A 21,307-nucleotide genomic window follows, 5' to 3' on the forward strand; every position below is an offset into this window, starting at 1 on the left:
TTAGTGCCATCGAGTCATTTCCGACTCTTAGCAACCCTGTATAGAGTTTCCAAGGAGCAGTTGTTGAGATTGAACTGTCGACCTTGTGGTTCAAACCCACTTTGTGGTCCAGTGCTTACCATACAGTGCCATAAGACCCGCAAAATCGTTTGGTCTGGCCCTGCCAAGTCAACCTCAGTTTCAGCCATCACATTATGGGTGAGTTAATGAAATGTTTGGCCAAATACTACTGTTGTTATTAAGTGCTGTTGAGTCAGTTCTGACGCATAGCAACCCTGTATAGGGTTTCTGAGGAGCATCTAGTGAGCTTGTAGCACCAACCTTGCTGGTCAAACCGACTTTGTGGTCCAGTGCATTAAATCACAGTGCCACAGACAGCAGGCTCATTTTTAAGTTGGTAATTTTGTATAGCCAGCAAATGATGTTATAAATTTTGGCAGAAAAAGGTTCCCCACATCTTGTCTAGATCCTCGCCCTTTGCCACGGCCCTGGGGGGTCCTATGCCTTCTTTGGGGACCTGGTAGGGGATGGATCTGGCTGAGCCCTGCTGTCCTACAGTGGGTGTGGCCCTGAGACAGACACACAGACACATCCCACAGGAGTGAGGATGGAGCAGGGTGGCAGGAGGTGACCCTCCCGCCAAAAGCACTAGGCTGGCCTGCACATAAATCCTTCAGGCTGTCATCGGATGTGGGACTTGGGAGTTACATGACCATAAGAATGTAATGAGGTAGGAGTGGCCTTTTCCCACCACAGATTGAGTGTGTACACACTCCATGCCCATATGCTGAATTTCACAGGTCTACTCAGCTGGCTGCCTGCCTCATAATGAACACAAAGCCCTGGACCACGGCTCATAGGCCAGTGGGCCAGTCCTGGCACTGTCTCTGACTTGCTGTGGGACTTTGCTCATGTCCTGCCCTCTGGGAACCTCAGTTTCTCCACAGCTCTGATGAGGTGGGAGTGCTTAAGCCAGCTTTGAAATCTCTGGGTCAACAGTAGATTAACAGTCCTGAGTGGGTTATCTGTGTCCACTGTAGCTGAGCAGGAGGTGCCAGCAACATCTGGACATGGCAACGCCATATCTGTTGTTTTCGGAGGATGGGTGTGTGAGAGCTGAGGTGGTTCAGTGTGCCTTGACTTTACTGCTGGTCTGCACTTGACTGCTAACTGGTGGTGCTTTCAACTGACCCAGCGGTACCACCAAAGAAAAGACCTGGTGATGTGCTTTGGTTAGGATTACAGCCATGGAGCAGTTCTACTGAGCACACCTAAGGTCACCATGAGTCTGAATGTACTCAACAACCAATAACACCAACTGTCCTAATTTGCTCACCATACCTAGAGGATACCTGGAGCTTGAGGCCTGCTCAGCATTCATTTGTTCATTCGCTCTTTCATTCATTCACTCACCAATGATTACACTATGGAATATGTCCTCCCAGAGCTCAAGTCCGGGGTGGGAGATCCAGTACCATTCACGAATCACACCGTGGGGAGCAGACAGGAGGCCAGGAGAAGGTGGGGAAGCTAGAGCTGATGGTGCTTGGACTGAAACAGTGACAGTGGGAATGGAGAGGGTGGAGACGTAGGAGGTCTTTTCGGTCAACAGGACATGGATGGATTTGGAGCTGGGGATGAAACAAGAGTTGAGCATGATGCCTGATGTTTAAGAGACAACTGTGTCCCCATGAATTAGAGCTTTCATTGTCCATGCCCATCTCTAGGCTCTTCCATTTCCTCTCCCACAGAAACTAGCTTGAGTCAACTGCCTCCAGACCTTGGGTGGGCCTGTCCTGGCCCTGGCACAGGGGGGTAATGAGGCACTGCCCAAGGCAGGTGGGCTTGTGGCATACTGATTGCCTCTCTGGCTTCCCTCAATGACTAGACTCATGGGGTGGCTTCTCCTGGGCCTGAGAAGAGAGAGCCTGGGGGCAGATGAGCTCAGAGTACCTTCCCTTTGGAAATCTGCGTGGCGCTGCTCCCACACAGGGTATACTGTCCAGAAGCCCACAGAAAGAAGGGCTGGGAAGGCCACTGAGTGGTGAGGGAGAGGGTATGTTGGTAAGCACATCTCTGCCTGGGTCCCCAAAGCTGCCTTGACTCAATAGGTCTCCAGGATAGCTGGCAAGTAAGTGGCCTAGTGCTCTCCATACGCCCATCCAAGGTTCTGCTCATGCCGGCTGGGGCAGGACATCTTCATGGACCTCCCACAGGAATGCCTCCATGCTCTGAAACCTGAGCCTGAACACAGATGGTCCAAGCAAGTCCTAAGGCCTTTGGTTCAGATGGATAAATTTAGGCTGCGAGAGGCAAGGACTTGCCAAAGGCTACAACAGGTGGTGACTGAGCATCAATGTGAGTTTCTGGCTGAGCTCCAGAAACCCCTTCTGTCCAGCTGCAGGGGTGCCCTTAAAGGGCTGCCCCAGGGGGGCTTCATCCATTTTTGAGTCCCTCCCAGGGGCCTCTACTATGTTGAGGGTTGCGGAGCAGGGAAGAACGTCATGGACAGATGTATCACTGGTTCTTGCCCTGGAAGTATTGGAGGTTGAATTAGGGGGACTGACCTAAAACAGTGAACCCCATTACAACATCAAGATGCCCCAAGGGACTCCTCTGGGTTGGACCTCAACTTGATTCAATGTGGCTTGGACAGTGTGAGAGAAATGGGCCAGGCGCAAGAAGGGCCAGAGGATGACAGTAATGTATGAAGCATAGGCGTGGGCTTTGGTATGTCCACAAACCATCTCAGTCTATTTTCACAAAGGAGAAGGTGAAGTCAGCCCAAATTACAGGTAACATGAGCAAGAGCTTAATGCTTATCACGTGCTAGCTACTACAATCTGACTGATGAACTTGCTGTTGGTGTTTTGCCGAGTTGATTCTGATTCATCTTTCTCCTGTAGAGAGGCTGATGAATGAAAACTGCTGACTTTGCCGTTAGTAGCACAACACATAATCTACTATAGTACCAGAGTTCCTTGACTGATAAAGCAGGAAAATGCTATATTCTGATCCCAGTATGGATATACAAGTTCTAGGCAGAGATAGCCACAGAGAAAAGAAGAAAGACTGTGGGGAGAAAAAGGAAGAAAAGAGAGAAGAGAGCAAGAAAACGTCTGGAGGGGAGATGCTGATGAAGCGCTGGATCTGAACATCTGGACTATGCATGAAGAGGCTGGATGCCCACAGAGAAAACCATCAAGTTCATGTTTCTACATGGCTATGATGCTACATGGCGGCCCACTGATTGTCATAATAATGACAATGGTGGCTGCCATCCTGAGCTCCTACAACATGGCAGGTTATTTGCATGTTATCACTAATCTTTGCAATAATTCTATAAGGTTGTTGTTGTGGTTGTTATGTGCCGTGGAGTCGGTTCTGACTCATAGCGACTCTGTACAGGGTTTCTGAGGCTGAAAATCTTTAAGGGAGCAGAAAGCCTCATCTTTCTCCCACAGAACAGCTGGTAGTTTCGAAATGCTGACCTTGCAGTTCGCAGCCCGATTCATAACCACTACGGTACCAGAGCTCCTTATTCTATAAGGTAGATTTTTTCAATTCATCAAATAGCCACTGCTTTCATTGCCCATTTATAGAAGATGCCAGTGGACTCCAGAAAGGGTACTATGCCAACACTACGCAGCCTGGAGGTGGCTGGGTTGAGATCTGGAGTCAGTATGCTGGGATCCCAGAGTTGACCTTTTCTCCATTGGATCATTTTGGTGGGATGAGGCTGCGCTGGATAGTAGAAGCTGGTTCCATTTCTAGGTTCTCAACATGGGCTCCTGGGACAGGAGAGAGCTACAGAGATTGTCCTGGATTCAGCAGGAATCACTTTCCAAAACTCCCTTGCCCACAGGACCCGTTATGGAAGAATGCTTGACCAGCAGCAGGAGAACTCAATTTGGGTTCCAGCTCTACTACTGAATGTTGGTTGGCTTCCCTTCACCATCCTGGATCTCAACAGATTCCTTCATGATATAAAGGTAAAGTAGGATCTAACAAATCTCTGAGTCCTAAGGATTCTGCAAACAATCCATCCCTTCCCCACTCTGGCTCAAACCTGCTCCAAAGGCAAAGAAGCAAATCTTGTCTTCGTTCTCCTGCAGAAGGGCCATGACCCTCTTCCCCATCCGCTCATTCCTCTTGTAGATCAGCTCCTGGCGGAAGTAGCTGTCAATTTCCTGGGCTGTCACCTGCTCATGCGGTGGAAGGGTTGTGTTGATAAAGTTGGGCAGCTGAAAAGGCAAGACAAAGGCTGCCTTTAATTCTTTATGGAGCAAGGTGGACTTGAAAGAAACATACACAACTCAAGTAAGGCTAGGTAACTTACCTTAATTCAACTTCTACTGGGGGCTAAATGATTTATATAAGTTTCACATTCATTTCTGAGAAGGCTGTGAGGTAAGTATTACTGTTCCAGTTTACAGATGAAGGAAACAAGATTGGTGAGGATCTAGAGATACGTGCAAAGCCTAACAGCTAATACAATGGTGAAGCTAGTGAGCACCAGGCTGCTGGGTACCATTCTGTCCTGTGTCTCTGTCTTCCGTGTAACCTCAGCTTCCAGACCCTGTGGACCTAGAAGACTGGGGCAATGCTCATCTTGTTAACTGTTCTTGTTCCAGAATTGAGATCAGTGCAGGTGCCTAGAAGGAATTCAGTCAGCAGAAAGGTCATGTGGTAGAGGATAAGGCTGATCTGGGTTTTAGTTCCTGTTCTGATACTGTGTGACTTAGGGAAGATTCCTAAACTTTTCTAAGCCTGTTTTCTCATTTATAAGATGGGGCTGATAATTTTGTAAAGATTTAATGAATTGATGTTTGCTGTCTGTCATGGTCTGCATTAAACCTACCTCTTGATGAGAGGAGGTGCCGGCGCCCTTGATTTTCCCCATGTCTGAGTCTGGGTAGCCACCACCGTCTTCCTATCTCCCAATTTCCACCACCACCTCTCAGGACATAACCCAAACCACTCCATTCCTTCTTGAAAACTTCACCTCCATAATGCTGGCCTGCTCTACAACCTAGCTTGGCATTGCCTGGATTTTCCTCCTCTTGGTCTTTCATCTCTGCCCCACTCTCCACACCCAGCCACCTGGCTGGAACAGCATCACCAACATGTACCTGAACCAGACAGAGAACTCCTTGAGCTGAAGGATGGAGCCTTTTCCTAGTCCTGGCTCCTCAATGTTTGGTACAAGTAAAGGTTTATTGACACTTGAACAGAGTTGGGCTGCCCATTCTTGACCACAAGTGCCTCCTCCTGGGTTCTTTCACTTCCAGCAACCTTATAAACTTAGATGGCAGGTCTCGGTGTTCCAGCACCTTCCCTTCCAAAATGAGGATAAAGCCTGAGAGGAAGCCACAGGGCCACTGAGTGAGAAGAGCAATGCCATTCCAACTTCTAAGGTCTTGTTCACAGAATTTCTTCCACCTAGTATTGTCACTTCTGTTTCTCTGTCTTCATTAACCCAAAGCGCAAGATCTAAGGCCCAGTTGACTGATGGCTCATTAAATAGCTAGTCTAACATGAGAAGACTCATTTCTTTGAGATTTGAGTCCTCAGAAGAGTCATGTGATCCAACCACATGAATTCTAGAGCTACCGTCAAACTGCTAATAGTCTTTCTAAGGAAAACGTAGGAGTCAACAAAGACTGACCCTTGAGAGACTCTGAGAAGGCTGTGACATCTGCCTCTGTTATCATTGGTGAAGGATCAAGTTTCCTAGAGTGAGAGACGAGGTGGACATTCCTGTACAATAGGACTATTGTGCCAGAAAGACCTGATTTACTTTTCTGGGATGAACAAGCCAATGACACAACTGGTGTACCTTAGGTTTGTGCAGTGCACAACCTGCAAAGCTATATGTAGCAGCAATATCAGATCCAAGTCAGGCCTATAAGAGAGTTGATGCCTGGGAACCGTTGGGAAAATGAATAAATGAAGGGATGGAGTTCATTGGAAGGGATGACTGGCTGCCCTGACAAAACAGGTCATAGTTGGACTTGACACCGCTCTAGGAAACACTACAGGCTTCTGAGTCGGGGAGAAGCACAACAGAGGTTAGGATTCTGAAGGGTTATTTATGGAAATACGCCCCTCACAGAATTTCTCTTCATTCCTTGGGTATGGGAAAAAATGTGAGACGATGTTGTGCCAAAAGACAAATATTTGTTCAATGAGTGAATGAATGAAGGAGCTGAGAGGCATTAAAGTTACAGTGGCTATAAATGTGGGCCCTGAAGTCAGACTTCCAGGATAACTGGAATCAGAATCCCTCTTTTGCCACTTACTAGCTGGGTGGCCTCTCTCTAATGAGCAAGTTGCTAGGCTTTTCAGACTCAGTTTCCAAATCTGAAATATGGGGGTAATAAATATTGTTATAAGGATTAAATGAGATCAGTTTTGGAAAGTACTTAGCATAAGGAAGTCTTTAATAAATGTCAACTATTGTACTTTGTTGGAAACAAGAAGGATTAGTGGTTGGAAAACATGGCCTTGGTGATAGAAATGACACTGGAGATTGCATGATAGAATTTTGCAAGACCAATGAATTATTTATTGCAAATGCCTTTTATTTTTCCCACACAATAAACAGCAACTATACATGTGGACCTCACATGATGGAATACACAGGCACAAAATCAACTGCATCTGTTTAAAGAGATGATGGAGAAGCTAAATATCATCAATCAAAAGAGGAAGCGCCTCAGTGAGATGGACTGATGCGGGGGGTGCAACAATGAACTCAAACAGAGTACTGATTTTGAGGATGGTGCAAGACTGGCAGTGTTTGATTCTGTAGTACATAGGGCAGCTATGAGTTGCAATTGATATACAGAACCTAACAACAACATTGTACAACTGAAGTCCCTAAAATTGGTGCACATGATTAATATGCTCAGCTGCTAACCAAAAGGTTAGAAGTTTGAGTTCACTAAGAGGACCCTTGGAAGAAAAGCAAGGAAGGCAACCTACTTTTGGAGAAAAATCAGTTACTGAAAACTATGAAACAAATCCATGAGTAGGCAAAATTGAAAATTGAGGCCTGATAAAAGTTAGATACAATTATTCATCAGAGGATGTTATCGAAAGAGTAAAAAGACAACTTATAAACTAGGAGAAAATGTTTGTGATCCAATTTCCAATCAAGATCTAATCTTTAAGATTGACAGAAAACTGCTACAACTTAACAACAAAAAGGCAAATAATGCAATAAAAGCAGATGACTGACATGACCAGATACCTCCGCCTCACGGATATTCAAGTTGCCAAAAAACACATGAAAAGCGATCATTAGCCATTATAGAGATGCAAGTCAAAACTATAATGACATACCACTTTATTCCTACTAGGATGGCAATGATTAAAACAAAGTAAAACAAATGTTGGTGAGGATGTGGGAATATTGGGACCCTTATTCATTGCTGGTTGGAATTACAATGATACAACCATCTGCAAAAAATTGTGACAATTCCTCAAAAATTTAAAAATAGAACTACCATATAAACTAGCAGTTCCACTCCTCGAGATATAACCTAGAAACCTAAAAATAATGGCACAAATGATATTCATAATAGAAAAAAGGTGGAAATAACCTAAGTTTCCATCAGTAGATGAAGGATAACAAAATGTGGTACACAGTAGAATTCTACGCAGTCACAAAGAGAAATGAAGTTCTAATACTGGTTACAGTATGATGAACCTTGAAGATCTAATGCTAAGTGAAATAAGTCAGTCGCAAAAAGAAAACTACTTCATGACCCCACTTATATAACATGACAAGAATAGGTGACTATAGAGAGGCCAATGGTTTAAGTGGTCTATTTGTGGCAGGAGGGCAGAAGGAGAATGAGACTCATTAGGAAGTAATCAGTTTGCCAATGGTCATGAGAAAATTAGCATTGTTTAAGGGTGATGGTTATACAAATTGATAAATGTCACTGATATTACTAAATTGCACACTTGAAATGGCAAATGTTGTGTAACATATAATTTAAAAAACCCCCAAAATAACCCTATAGAGCACAGTTCTACTCTGACACACGTGTCATCACCATGAGACATTAGAGTCAACTTAACAGCAACTGGTTTGGTTTTTTACCATCAGCCTGGGGACAGAACTGACTTTATGTCTTGTTTTCCTAATAATTTAAAAGGCTACCAATGAAGGGTGACATCAGGCAGGGCCTTTTATTCCGTTTCCAAGAATTCAGGGGAGAGGTCTTCTCCTTGGGTCCCATGGAAGTTTGCCAGACCTTTCTCTTATGCTTCCTGATGACAATATACATTTGGGTAAACAGGTATCTTCATTTGCTCCTTAGAGAATGGAGAGAAAAAAAATTGACAAGGACAAGAACCCAAAAGTAAAAATTCAAGCTGTGAAGGAGTTGGGCCAGACACTGGTTCTTGGGCTGCCAAGAGGCTAACTGGCATTCTCCACATGCTTCATGCTGATGGATCTGGCTCCAAGCCAAGGAAGAGGCCTAGGTTTGGGCCCTGCTAGGATGGAAACAAATTAATGATGTCATTACACTTGCCGGGACCTTTAAATCTCTAGTGACAAGCTTAAGTACAGAATGCATGATAACATTTTAAAGAGGATACGTCAAGTCTCCAGGGTCCTTGAGTGACAGATAGGGTGATGAGGCAGCTGGTCCAGGCAGGGCTGGATTGGGGCATACAGGTCCCCATGACCTGTGTCCAGGGCTGGGTCAGATTTGATGTTCAAGTGCTCAGGTCCTGCTGACATCACTGACTTCAGTGGACTTACCACATCCATCCAACAGATAGACTCTGAGAACTAGCAGGGATTTAGCTCTGCGTCAGGCTAGGGGGCCACAGGGTGCCCTTTGCCCGGGTCATGAGAAAATGTCTGACAGTGACCATATGTGTTGGCTTGCCCAGGACAGGCCATGTTTATGACTAAAGTAGGTCACTCATTGTCTGCTAATTATTTGAACTCCCACTTCAATTTCGAAAGTGTCTGGGTTTGGATAATAACGACACCGTCACTTTATACTTGTGTCTCCACCACTTTGTCAGTTTGTTGTAATATGGTGGCTTGTATGTTGCTGTAATGCTGGAAGCTATGACATGGGTATTTTAAATATTAGCAGGGTCACCCATGGTGGACAGGTTTCAGCTGAGCTTCCAGATGAAGACAGACTAGGAAGAGGAGAGATGAACTACTACCAAATATTTAGTCATTGAAAACTTTATGAATAGTAGTGGAACACTGTTAGCATCAGAATAGTGAATACTGAAACATGATGTAAAGCACCAGAATACTGTCAGATATAGTGCTGGAAAATGAGGCCCTCAGATCGGAAGGCACTCAAAATACGACTGGGGAAGAGCTGCCTCCTCAAAGTTGAGTTGACCATGATGGCACGAATGTAGTAAAGCCCTCAGGACCTTAATTTCTGATGGGGTACAACTCAAAATGAAGAGAAATAGCTGTAAACATCCATTAATAATCAGAACATGAAGTGTACAAAGTATGAATCTAGAAAAATGGAAAATTGTCAAAAATGAAATGGAATGCATAAGCATCAATATCTTGGTCATTAATGAGCAAAAATGGACTGGTATTGGCCAGTTTGAATCTGAAAATCACATGATTTACTATGCTAGGTATGACAAGTTGAAGAAGAAGAATGGTGTCGCATTCATCATCAAAAAGAACACACCCAGATCTATCTTGAAGTACTGTGCTGTCTGTGATAGTATAATATCCATATGTCTATAGGGAAGACCAGTTAATAATACAACTATTCAAATTTATGCACCAACCATTAAAGCCAGTGATGATGAAATTGAAGAATCCTACTAACTTCTTCAGTCTGAAATTGATCAAATATGCAATCAGTATGTATTGATACTTACTGGCAATTGGAATGCAAAGGCTGGAAACACAAAGGATGGATCAGTAGTTGGAAAATATAGCTTTGATTTCCGACAGCTACCAGCTGTGGGAGAAAAGCCCACGAGACCTTCATTTGCTGATGAGGCACATCTCAAATGAAGAGAAACAGCTGTAAACATCCATTGAAAATCAGAACATGGAATGTACTAAGTATGAAGCTGGGAAAATTGGAAGTTGTCAAAAGTGAATGTAACGCATACCAGTTGCTGGAGAAGGAGATCATGTTTGGTAAGGTGGAAGATCAGAGAAAAAGAGGAAGACCCCCAAGTGAGATGGATTGGCCAAGTGGCAGCATAGATGGACTCAAGCATGGCAACAGTAGTGAGGTTGGCCCAGGATTGGGCAGTGTTTTGTTCTGCTGTGCATAAAGTCGCTATGAGTTGGTACCGACTCGATGGCACCTAACAACAACAACCAGCAAATGTCCACTGGCATAGTCTACATTAATTCTACCCATATTGCTACACCCATTTTCTTTCTAGATTCTGGAGAAATATCTAGACATCACATGATAGAATTTTGCAAGACCAATGACTTCTTCATTGCAAATACCTTTTGTAGGCAACATAGAAGATGACTGTACACGTGGACCTCGCCATAAGGAATACATAGAAATCAAATTTACTACATCTGTGGAAATAGTGATGGAAAAGCTCCATGTCATCAGCCAGAACAAGGCCAGGGGCAGATTGTGGAACAGACCATCAGTTGCTCATATGAAAGTTCAAGCTGAAGCCGAAGAAAAGTAAAACACATCCATGAAAGCCAAAATATGACCTTGAACACATGCCACCTGAATTTAGAGATCATCTGAAGAACAGATTTGATACATTAAACACTAAAGACCAAAGAAGAGTTGTGGGATGACATCAGGAACATCATACAGGAAGAAAGCAAAAAGTCATTAAGAAGACAGGAAAGAAGGAAAAGACCAAAATGGATGTCAGAAGAGACTCTAAAACTTGCTCTCAAGCACAGAGATGCTAAGAAAATGGAAGAAATGAGGAGGTAAAAGAGCTGAACAGAAAATTTCAAAGGTCAGCTCCAGAAGACAAAGTCAAATATTATATTGAAATGTGAAAAGACCTGGAGTCACACAGCCAAAAGGGAAGGGCATGCTTGCCATTTCTCAAGCTGAGGGAACTGAAGAAAAAATTCAAGCCTTGACTTGAAATATTGAGGGATTCTGTGGGCAAATTATTGAATGATGCTGAAAGCATCAAAAGAATATGGCAGGAATACACAGAGACACTGTATCAAAAAGAAATAGTTGATGTTCAACCATTTCAAGAGGAAGCATATAATTAAGAGCCAATGATACTGAAGAAAGAAGTCCAACGTGCATTGAAGACAATGACAAAGAACAAGGCTCTGGGAATTTGATGCAGCACTGGAGGTACTCACTCATCTATACTAAGACATTTGGAAGATAACTACCTGGCCAACTGACTGAAAGAGATCTATATCTGTGCCCATTCCAAAGAGAGGTGATTCAATGGAATGCGGAAATCATCAGATAATATCACTGATATCCCATGTGAGTAAAGTTTTACTAAAGATAATGCAAAAATGGCTGCAACCATAAATTGTCAGAAAACTTCCAGAGGTTCAAGCCAGATTCAGAAGAGGACATGGAATGAGGGATATCACTGCTGACATCAGATGAATCTTGGCTGAAAGCAGAGAATACTGGAGAGATGTTTACCTCTGCTTTATTGACTATGCAAAGGCTTTCGATTGTGTGGATCATGACAAACTATGGACAACATTACGAAGAATGAGTATTCTGGAACACTTAATTGTGCTCATGAGGAATCTGTACCTGGACCAAGAGGCAGTTGTTCGAAAAGAACAAAGGAGCACTGAATGGTTTATAATAAGGAAAGGTGTGCTCTAGGGTTGTATTTTTTCCACCATACTTATTCAATGTGTATTCTGAGCAAATAATCTGAGAAGCTGGATTATATGAAGAAGAATGTGGCATCAGGATTGGAGGAAGACGCACTAACAACTTACAATATGCAGATGATACAATCTTGCTTGCTGAAAGCAAAGAGGACTTAAAATATTTATTGCTGAAAATCAAAGATTACAGCACCTCAATATAAAGAAAACAAAACCCCTCACCATTGAATCAGTAAACAACATCCATATAAACGGAGAAAAGTTTGAAGTTGTCAAAGATTTCATTTTGCTTGAATCCACCAAAACTACTCATGAAAGCTGCAGTCAAGAAGTCAAATGATGTATTGCATTAGGCAAATATACTGCACAAGAGCTCTTTAGCATGTTCAAGAGCAAAAACGTCAGTTCGAGGACTAAGGTGTGCCTTACCTAAGCCATGGTATTTTCAATAGCCAGAGATGCATGTGAAAGTTGGACAGTGAATAAGGAAAACTGTAGAAAAACTGATACATTTGAGTTATGGTGTTGGAGAAGAATATTAATTTTGACTGCCAAAGAACAAACCTATCTGTGTTGGAAGAAGTACAGCCAGAATACTCCTTGAAACCCAGGATGGCCAGACTTTGCTTCTCATACTTCAGACATATTTTCCAGAGGGATCAGTTCCTGGAGAACAATATTGTTTGTTAAAGTGGAGGAAAGAGGAAGACCCCCAATGGTATGTCATTGCGCCAGCAGCAATGGACATAGCAATGATTGTGAGGTTGGCACAGGACCAGGCAGTGTTTCGTTTTGTTGTTCATAGGGTTACTATGAGTCAGTGCCAACTCAATGGCACGTAACAACAACAACAACAACAACACACTTGTGTTTGTCTTCCCGGTGTGGTCCTGTAGGATAAGCACTGTACTCCTGTAGGATAATCAATGGTCCAAACCCATCGGCTGCTTCTCAGAAATCCTATGCAGAGCAGCTATGAGTTGGACTGGCCATGAGGGTGCTTAACAACAAAAACATACTTGTATCTATCCTGGGGATCTGATGGCTCAGTGGCAAGACTTCTACCTTCCATGTGGGAGACCCAGGTTCAATTCCTGGCCAAGGCACCTCATGCACAGCCAGCACCCATCTGTCAGTGGAAGCTTGTGTGCTGCTATGATGCTGAATAGGTTTCAGCAGAGCTTCCAGACTAAGATGGGCTAGGAAGAAAGGCCTGGCTCTGAAATCTATCAGTGCAAATCTTACGGATCACATGGTCTGATCCCATTGTGCACACAACACACCAATCCCAGACTAGGGGGGTCAAGGGAGGTTTCTCAGGAGAGGGTCCTTTTAATTACCCTGGGATTTTAGGACATCAGTTGTGTGAGTAATTGGGGCCTATGGGAGGCCTGGACCACAGCCATTTTCGGAGAGGAACAGGGGAGTGGGGAGGCAAGCATGGACAGAAGGTGAAGGGCACTCCAGAGGCATGTCGTCATCCTCAGCACTGAAGCCAGACTCAAATCCTGATCACATCCCTCTCCTGTTTGGATGGACTAGGGCTTCCACCCGCCTCCAGCACTCTCCCCCTACACGATCTCCCAGGACTCTTCGAATTGCTCCTCAGCATCCTATCTCTCTTACTCCTCACTAATGGTATCTGCCCTGCCTACCCTGCCCTCCTTTCATCTCACCTGGTAGGTTCCACCTCGAGCCTCTGTCTAATATCACCTCCTCCCTGCAGCCTTCCCTGACTGCAGGCAGAGGGACTGTCTGTGCCCCACAGCCCTTGCCTCCTCAGCCCCCACCTCGAAGGCTTTAAGGTCTCCCTATGCAGACACAGCTCTGTCTTCATCAGCTCCTGGCCTTGCTACTGACATTACCACCACTTGTCTGTCAGTTTGTCACACTGTGGTGGTTTGCGAGTTGCTGTGATTCTGAAAGCTATGCCACCAGTATTTTAAACACCAGCAGGGTCATTCATGGTGGACAGTTTTCAGATGAGCTTCCAGACAAAGACAGACTAGGAAGAAGGAGTGACAAACTACTTCTGAACAATTTAGTCACTGAAAACCTTATGAATAGCAGAGAAACACTGTCAGATATAGTGCTGGAAAATGAGCCCCTCAGGTTGGAAGGCACTCAAAATGTGACTGGGAAAGGGCTGTCTCCTCAAAGTAGAGTTGACCGTGATGACGCGAATGGAGTAAAGCCTTCATTTGCTGATGGGGCACAACTCAAAATGAAGAGAAACAGCTGTAAACATCCATTGAAAATTGGAACATGGAATGTACAAAGTATGAATCTGGGAAAATTAGAAGTTGTCAAAAATGAAATGGAACTCATAAACACCGATATCTTAGGCATTGGTGGTGGTGGTGGTGGTTATGTGCTGTGGAGTCAGTTCTGACTCAGCAACCCTGTACAGTTTCCAAGGCTGTAAATCTTTACGGGAGCAGAAAGCCTCATCTTTCTCCCACACAATGGCTGGTAGTTTTGAACTGCCGACCTTGAGGTTAGTAGCCTGATTCGTAACCACTATGCTACCAGAGCTCCTTTCACACCAGGACTATGAGATAGTAAATGCTGTGGGTAACATTGTGGAGCACACACATGCAGCCATCTAAGGTGCAACTATTGGTCTGTCCCTGTGAGGAGGAAAGAAGAAAAATAAAAATAGAAGCCTCTTGGAAACAGTTAGTCTAATAAACTAATGGAATACATGAATTTCAGTCTCCATGACACTGAGACCAGAAGAACTAGATGGTGCCCGGCTACTACCACCAATTGCTTTGAAATGGATGACATTAGAAGGTTCTGGGTAGTACAAGAGAAAATGTGGGACATAACTCCAAAAAAAAAAGAGACCAAGTTCATTGGTTATAAAGAGAAAGACTGGAAGAATCCTGAGAATGTGGCCCTTGGTCACTCTTCAGGTCTGGAACTGATTTTCCCCTTGTGGCTCAATTTTTAGGCAAGCAGTATACAGTAATAAGGGACAACAATACTAGTGCGGCATACACACCATAGAATGGCCAACCATTAGAGATCAAAAGGGCAGCGTTTAGCTAAAGATAAAATCCATAAGGGTTGGGAAAGAAGGAGGACTGGAAAGAAGAATCCCAGGGAGGAAATGGGCTCAGCTCAGGGATGTTACACTGAGAGGACTGCAATCATTGAGATGAAGTATATGGTTTGTTGAATGTAAAACTGATGCTCTTCTCTGTAAACCTTCATAATACAAAGCTGAAAACAGTAAAATAAAAAACCAACCAAACAAAAATGTAGAGCATGATTAAAGCAATGCAGAGTGTGGACATGGGGGTAGTTGGGTCCAACATCACTGAGACGATGATATTTGAGATGAGTCTCCAAGGATGTAAGGGAAGGAGTCATGGTGGGGAGATAGCATTCCCAACACGGGAAGCAGCCAGTGCAAAGGCAGAAGCATGTCAGGCAGGCTCATGGAGCAGCAAGGTGGCTGGAGCGACATGTATGAGGGGACAAGCAGAAGTAGATGAAGTTGGGGGACTGTAGTGGATCATAGGGGCCATACAGGCCATCCTAGGAGCTCTGGCTTTTACTGAACGAAATGGGGAGCCAACACAGTGATCAAAGCTGAGAACTGGTGTATTCTGGAAAATTCAACAACTTCATGAATGAACATAATGACAGCGAGAAACAGGGGGTCCAGAGGAGCCAGGAGGATACAGGGGATAAGGGAAGACTATCCCAGAGGAGGTTTTTGACTCTGACATTTGACCACAGCCAAGCAAGAGGAATCCATGGGGTGGGAGGAACCTGAACACGTTATGAAGTCTGCAAGAACAAACTGCATTAGAGGAGGAACTAAAAGTTTCACAGGTCAGCAGAACTGGATCTGTGGGTAGGGGACCTGTATGACAAGGTCAGCAAAAGGAAGACCATATTCCTACAGAAGCATCTTAGAATTTACCCTGAGGTAATGGTGGGGATGGGGGTGGCAAGACATACAGCTCCTCAGAGTCCAACTCACTGTCTCACTAGTCTAGTGCTAATCTTGCCTTGAGGACCTGACGAATCAGGGTAGAATGCCCTGGACTGGACTCATGCCCAAGTTCCAAGCACTGTGGACTTTTCCTTTGCTGGGCTTCAGTTTGCTCAAATGTTGAGCTGAACCTCTCAGGGACTACCTTATTTTGACAGGCTAAGCCTCCAGGATCCTAGGCCGCAGAGTCACACCAACCCAGCTCAACTTGCTGCTCCAACAAGGATAAAGTATGTGGCCTTGGATAAAATCTCTTCCCCTCTCTGCTGTTGTTGTTGTTAAGTGCTGTCGAGTCGGTTCGGACCCATAGCGACCCTGTACAGGGTTTCGGAGGGTGTAAATCTTTACGGGAGTAGAGAGCCTCATCTTTTTCCCGCGGAGCAGCTAGTAGTTTCGAACCGCTGACCTTAAGGTTCGCAGCCCAATTCATAACCACTACACTACCAGAGCTCCTTTCCCCTCTCTGCAGTATCTAATATATGCCAGGCGGGTTCGTATGGGCCTGGTTTGAGGCTTTTGGAGCTGGTGACCTAGATGCTGCATGAGCCAGAAGAGGGAAGTCTCACCTGGGATGTGTCGTGGTTGAAGATGACGGCATTGAGGTCCCCACAGTTGTAGTGCTTGATGAGGTCCTCAGTGGTGTAGGGTGCCTGCAGGCTCCCAGCTCGAACACTCTCATGCTGCAACAGTGTCTGGTTCAGGGCAAACAGTACCTGGGCAGAGGAAGGAGAGAGGGGTAAGGACTGTGTTTGGGGCCCTGAATAGACTTCAGGCAACAGGCCCTGAAACAGAGAAGGTGTGTGGGTCTGACCCAAGCTGGCTCAGCCTGAGCAGGTTTACACTTCCCGCTCCTCACTCATTGCTCTCTGAGCACGTTAGCCCCTTTCTCATCTCCAGCCCTTTGTCCACACTGACCTGCTCCTGTTCTGAGACTCACCTCTTATCTGTGTGGCAAAATCAGAGACCTGGTTGTGCTTGGGTTTTGAAATGATAGGTGAGAATTTCTTTGAACTACCCCAACACCACCATGCTTAAGATAGATTCTGGAATGAGCATAGATGCGTTTCGCCAGGAAGAGCAACCCCAAACAAAGCCAAGGAAACGGACAGACGAGAAAAAAACAAAATTTCATTTAGATGTTCTAAGCCCAAATGAAATGCCACTTTGTCCAGAATCCTTCCTCAAGCTAGGACAAAGCATGTAAAGTCTGAGTCACCATGTGCTTTCCCAAGTTCCTCTGTGCTCTGGGACACAGTGCAGGACTCTGGAGACATAGCGGGGCCCCAGCCAAACCTGTCAGGCACTAGAATCACCTGGAGAGGTGTGAAAACACTGGATACCCAGATCCCACCTTCCAGAGTTGGAATCTCTCAGATGGGGCTTGAAATTTTAAGCTCCTTCAGAAAGTCTTAATATTTGTTTAAAATGATTTATTGATTTTGTTGTTGTTGAAAATATACACAGCAAAATGTATACAAAATTCAACAATTTATAACAGCCCAACCACCTCCGGCATTTGAGGACTACAGCCTAATGGAATCTGGCCTGCTCAAGGTCTGAGGACCTGAGAGATCATTTAGTCCAGGGGTCCTCATTTCAGATGGGTAAACTGACACCCAGTGAGGGAGGCGGACCTTGAACAGCACCTTGAAGCTGGGGTTGGTGTTTAGCCATGTGTGACTGAATTTCCCAGACACCTTTGGCCAAGAGAAGGGAGGAGGCTGACTCTTACTTGAGTCTTTAGTACAGACACAGAGGAAGATGACTTGCAATCTCTCTGCAAAATGCCAGGAGGCAGTCTCAGGCCACCTTCTGTCAGCTCTCCGGCAGGCCCTGCTCATTCTATCTGCACAGTGCTTTGGGTGACTGTCCCCACCCTCTTGGTCCACATCAATTCGGGTCCTCGCATCTTTTGCTGAGTCCACTTTACCGTAGTCTCCCACCCACCTCCCTTCAGGCCCCCAGCCCTTGCATCTATCCCATTTTCTTCTGCAGAAGCACCAATCTGATAATTTCTCTTTTTTTTCTTAAAACTTTCACAGGGTCCTCCTGCATTCTGGATAGAGTCCTAGCTCTTCAATAAAGCCTCCAAGTCAGTGACCTGGACCCTGCTTTGGTCTCTAACCTTGTTTCTTACACTTCCTCCACACCTCCAAATACAAAACTATTCAGTGGTCTTCAATCTTCTGTTTCTGAGCCTCTGTGCATTTTGTTCTCTATGCATGGAAAAACCTACCCCTCCATTCTAAAATGCAAATTCAGTCTTGGCCACCCCTGCTCTGCACAAATGACATCTTGGCCATGAAACTTCTCTGACCACCTTAGGGTGGGCTAGGCCCCTTCCTATGGTCTCTGTGTGTGGTCGAATGATTACACTGATGGCCTCAGGCCTTAACCCCTCTTTGTCTTCATGCTCTCCACCATAGAACTTTGCAGCCTTCTCCCAACTTTGACTCTAGGCCTTCAGCCATGTGACTGACTTTGGCCAGTGTGATATTACTAAGCATCACAGAGGTTATGAAAAGTACAGGTGTTCTACTTCTGCCTCTGGCTTCTCTAACATTATTTTAGGTCCAGACTGATGAAGGAGGAGAGACCTATAGAGCAGAGCCAAATGGTTCCAGCTGTCCCAGCCAAGGTCATCCTAGATCAGCCAACCACCAGCCAATTCCAAAATATCTGAGTGAATCCAATTGAGATCAGCAGACACAGCAGTCTACACACAACTAATCCCAGATTCATGAGAAATAAACATGCATCTGGGGTTAATTGTGTTGTTGTTACACAGCCTAACTGTGCAATGTTGTTGTTAAGTGCTATCGAGTCAGTTTCGACTCATAGTGGACCTGTATAGGGTTTCAAAGGAGTGCCTGGTGAGTTTGAACCACTGACTTTGCAGTTCAAACTGACCTGATGGTTACGTGCTAATCCTACAGCACCACACCAGGACTCCAACTGTGCAGTAGACTGATGGGTGATAGACCATGCTTCCCTCCATTATATTGAACTTGTGTGTCCATTGCACAAATTCTTGAAGGCAGAAATTGCATCATACTCATTTTTGTATCTTCAGCACTCAGCACCATGGTTGGTACAGACAGTTAATGTTACGCTGCCCTTTCTTTAGCACTTTGACATTTGCTGTAGTCACTTCATACTAGTCAAGCCCTTAAGGCGAGTTACTAGAACTTTGGCACTCTGTCTGCATTTGGGGCATGCTACCAGCACTTGGCAGAAATGAACACCAATGAGAAGCAGCTGCTTGGTTCAGGAATACGTACTTTGAACAGAAAAGTTCACAGAACAAGTACATACAATGTTGTTGCTCATTGCCATTGACTCAGCTCTTCCAGAGACTTATGCATAATGGAATAAAAGGATGCCTGCTCCTGTCCCATTTCCATGATCACTAGCATGTTTGAGTTCATTGTTGTTGCAATTGTGCTAATCCGTCTCTGTAAGGGTTTCCTTCATTTCTGCTGGCTCTCTAACACAATGTCTTTTTCTAATAATTGGTCTTTTCTGATGACATGGCCAAAGTAAGTGAGTTGAAGTCTCACCATCTGGTTGTTCTTCTAATATGGATTTGTTTGTTCTTCTGGCAGTCTAAGGTATATTCAATACTCAATTGTGAAATACAGTCCAGTGCATATAGTCTGGCCAAAACACGGACAAGGGCAATGGGGACAAGCCTGAAGCCCAGAGATCAGTTACACCCACATCCTCCTGTTTTAGTTTCTGGCTGGGTAGTAGAACTGGAGTACGTTAGGACACAGCCCTTGTTTGAGCAACTCCCTCAAATGAGCTGGCTGGGATAAGGTCAGATACCAGGGTCCCACTTTTGGGCCTTTGCCAGGCCTCTTAGCTCTGCAGAACCCATCTGCAGCCACCTGGTGCAGGGTATCAATGGTGGCTGGGAAGGTTCACAGGAGGCATGAGTGGCCCCGTTGTGTAGACATTGCTAAGGCAACAAGCACATCCTTACGCACGGCACATGCCTTAGATTAAAACAACCATGTCAAGCTGGACTGCACTCCTCCTCTGCGGGGCTGGGACACTCTAATGTCCTGTGACACACCTTGGCCCTGCACACACCTGCTTGCTGCTTCCGGAGTCAGCTTGGCCAAGGCACCACCTGACCTGTGGTGACATCATTGGCCCAGGCACCCAGAAGAGCTGGCTGAAAGAGAAATGGCTCCCCTGACATTGGTTGATTTCTGGAGTCACTTCCGCCGACACGTGGTGCTCATGGAGCTGCGAGGTGGTCTGACGATCTGAATATATTTGTATCTGCAGGGTGCTAACAGTCCCTGGACTGTATTAAGTATTGGATAAGTGTTTGTTAAATAAAACTAGAGGACAAGAATTAGATTCAGACTTTCCCAGATGGGAGCTGGAAGGGTCCCCAGAGGTCATCTGGTCCAGTGGCTTTTCAAACCTTTTTTATCCATGGATTCCTTTTTGTCATTGTTGTGTTCTGAAGGAACCTTACTTGGAATTAAAATGTGGAGTAGACAAAAATGGAAACTCGTCTGACTGATGTGAAGGAGGCAGGCTGGGTCCTGAAGCCCAGCTGGCTCAATGTCCTCTGGAAGCAAAGTCTCCCAAGGTTTCCTTGGGGAACCAAAGGGTGTCCTGAAGGCCAGTTTGGGAACCAGTGATCTTATTCTATGTTCTCATCACACAGAGGAAGAGAGGAGACCAAGGCCCATAAGGGGCAGATGGGGCTCTCAAGGTTGTACAGTGACCTATGGGCAGAGCAGGCTCAAACCCAAGTTTCCTGACACCCAGCTTAGCACCCTCTACACTGCCCTGCAGTCCACATCTGGGCTTGATTTCTGACAGCTTCCAGCAGATGTCCACTGGCATAGTCCACATTAATCCTGCACACATTGCCACATCATTTTCTTTCTGGATCCTTGAGAAATAATAGCTGGAGAGCAATCGCAGGGAACAATTATTAGCATGTTAGACAACTGAGGCCCTGATCATTTAAACCTTGATGATCATTACACTGTGGTGGGGCTAGACAGAAACCCAGGCCTGTCACTGGGGATCCCCAGATAGAAGCTGGATTTGGTGTCACTTACAGACTCTAGGCTTTCCTAGATTTCAGAACTTGCCCCCTGTCACGGTTCAAATTGTGCTCGCTCCCCCACAACGAATGTGTCATCTTGGCTAAGCCATGAGTCCCAGTATTGTGATTATCCTCCATATTGCGAGGTGCTGTAAACCTTAACTTTCCATTAACTGTTGTTAATGAGACAGGATTAGAGGCAGGATACAATCTACAGGATTAGGTTTTATCTTAAGTCAATATATATATATTTAAAACTTTTATGGTGTGTTGCGGACCGTGTAAGACTGGTCAGAGGTTCAAGGCCCTATAGGCCCGAGTGTAACAAATGAAGCCACTTGGCAGTTAATAGCAAATTGTTTTTCATCAAATTGTTTAG

At 45.0% G+C, this 21,307-nt stretch overlaps 1 protein-coding gene across 1 annotated transcript in view; it reads right to left on the reverse strand.

The window, feature by feature from the left end:
- Positions 1-21,307, reverse strand: part of TRABD2B (TraB domain containing 2B) — a 377,495-nt gene that overhangs the window by 25,331 nt on the left and 330,857 nt on the right. Inside the window, exons 3-4 of the mRNA XM_006839734.1 lie at positions 16,418-16,564; positions 4,070-4,244 (exon numbers count right to left, since the gene is read on the reverse strand). Coding sequence (XP_006839797.1) covers positions 4,070-4,244; positions 16,418-16,564 — 322 coding nt within the window. The remainder of the gene's footprint in view (positions 1-4,069; positions 4,245-16,417; positions 16,565-21,307) is intronic.

This window comes from Chrysochloris asiatica, unplaced genomic scaffold, assembly GCF_000296735.1.
Source record: "Chrysochloris asiatica unplaced genomic scaffold, ChrAsi1.0 scaffold00026, whole genome shotgun sequence".
NCBI classification, from domain to species: Eukaryota; Metazoa; Chordata; class Mammalia; order Afrosoricida; family Chrysochloridae; genus Chrysochloris; species Chrysochloris asiatica.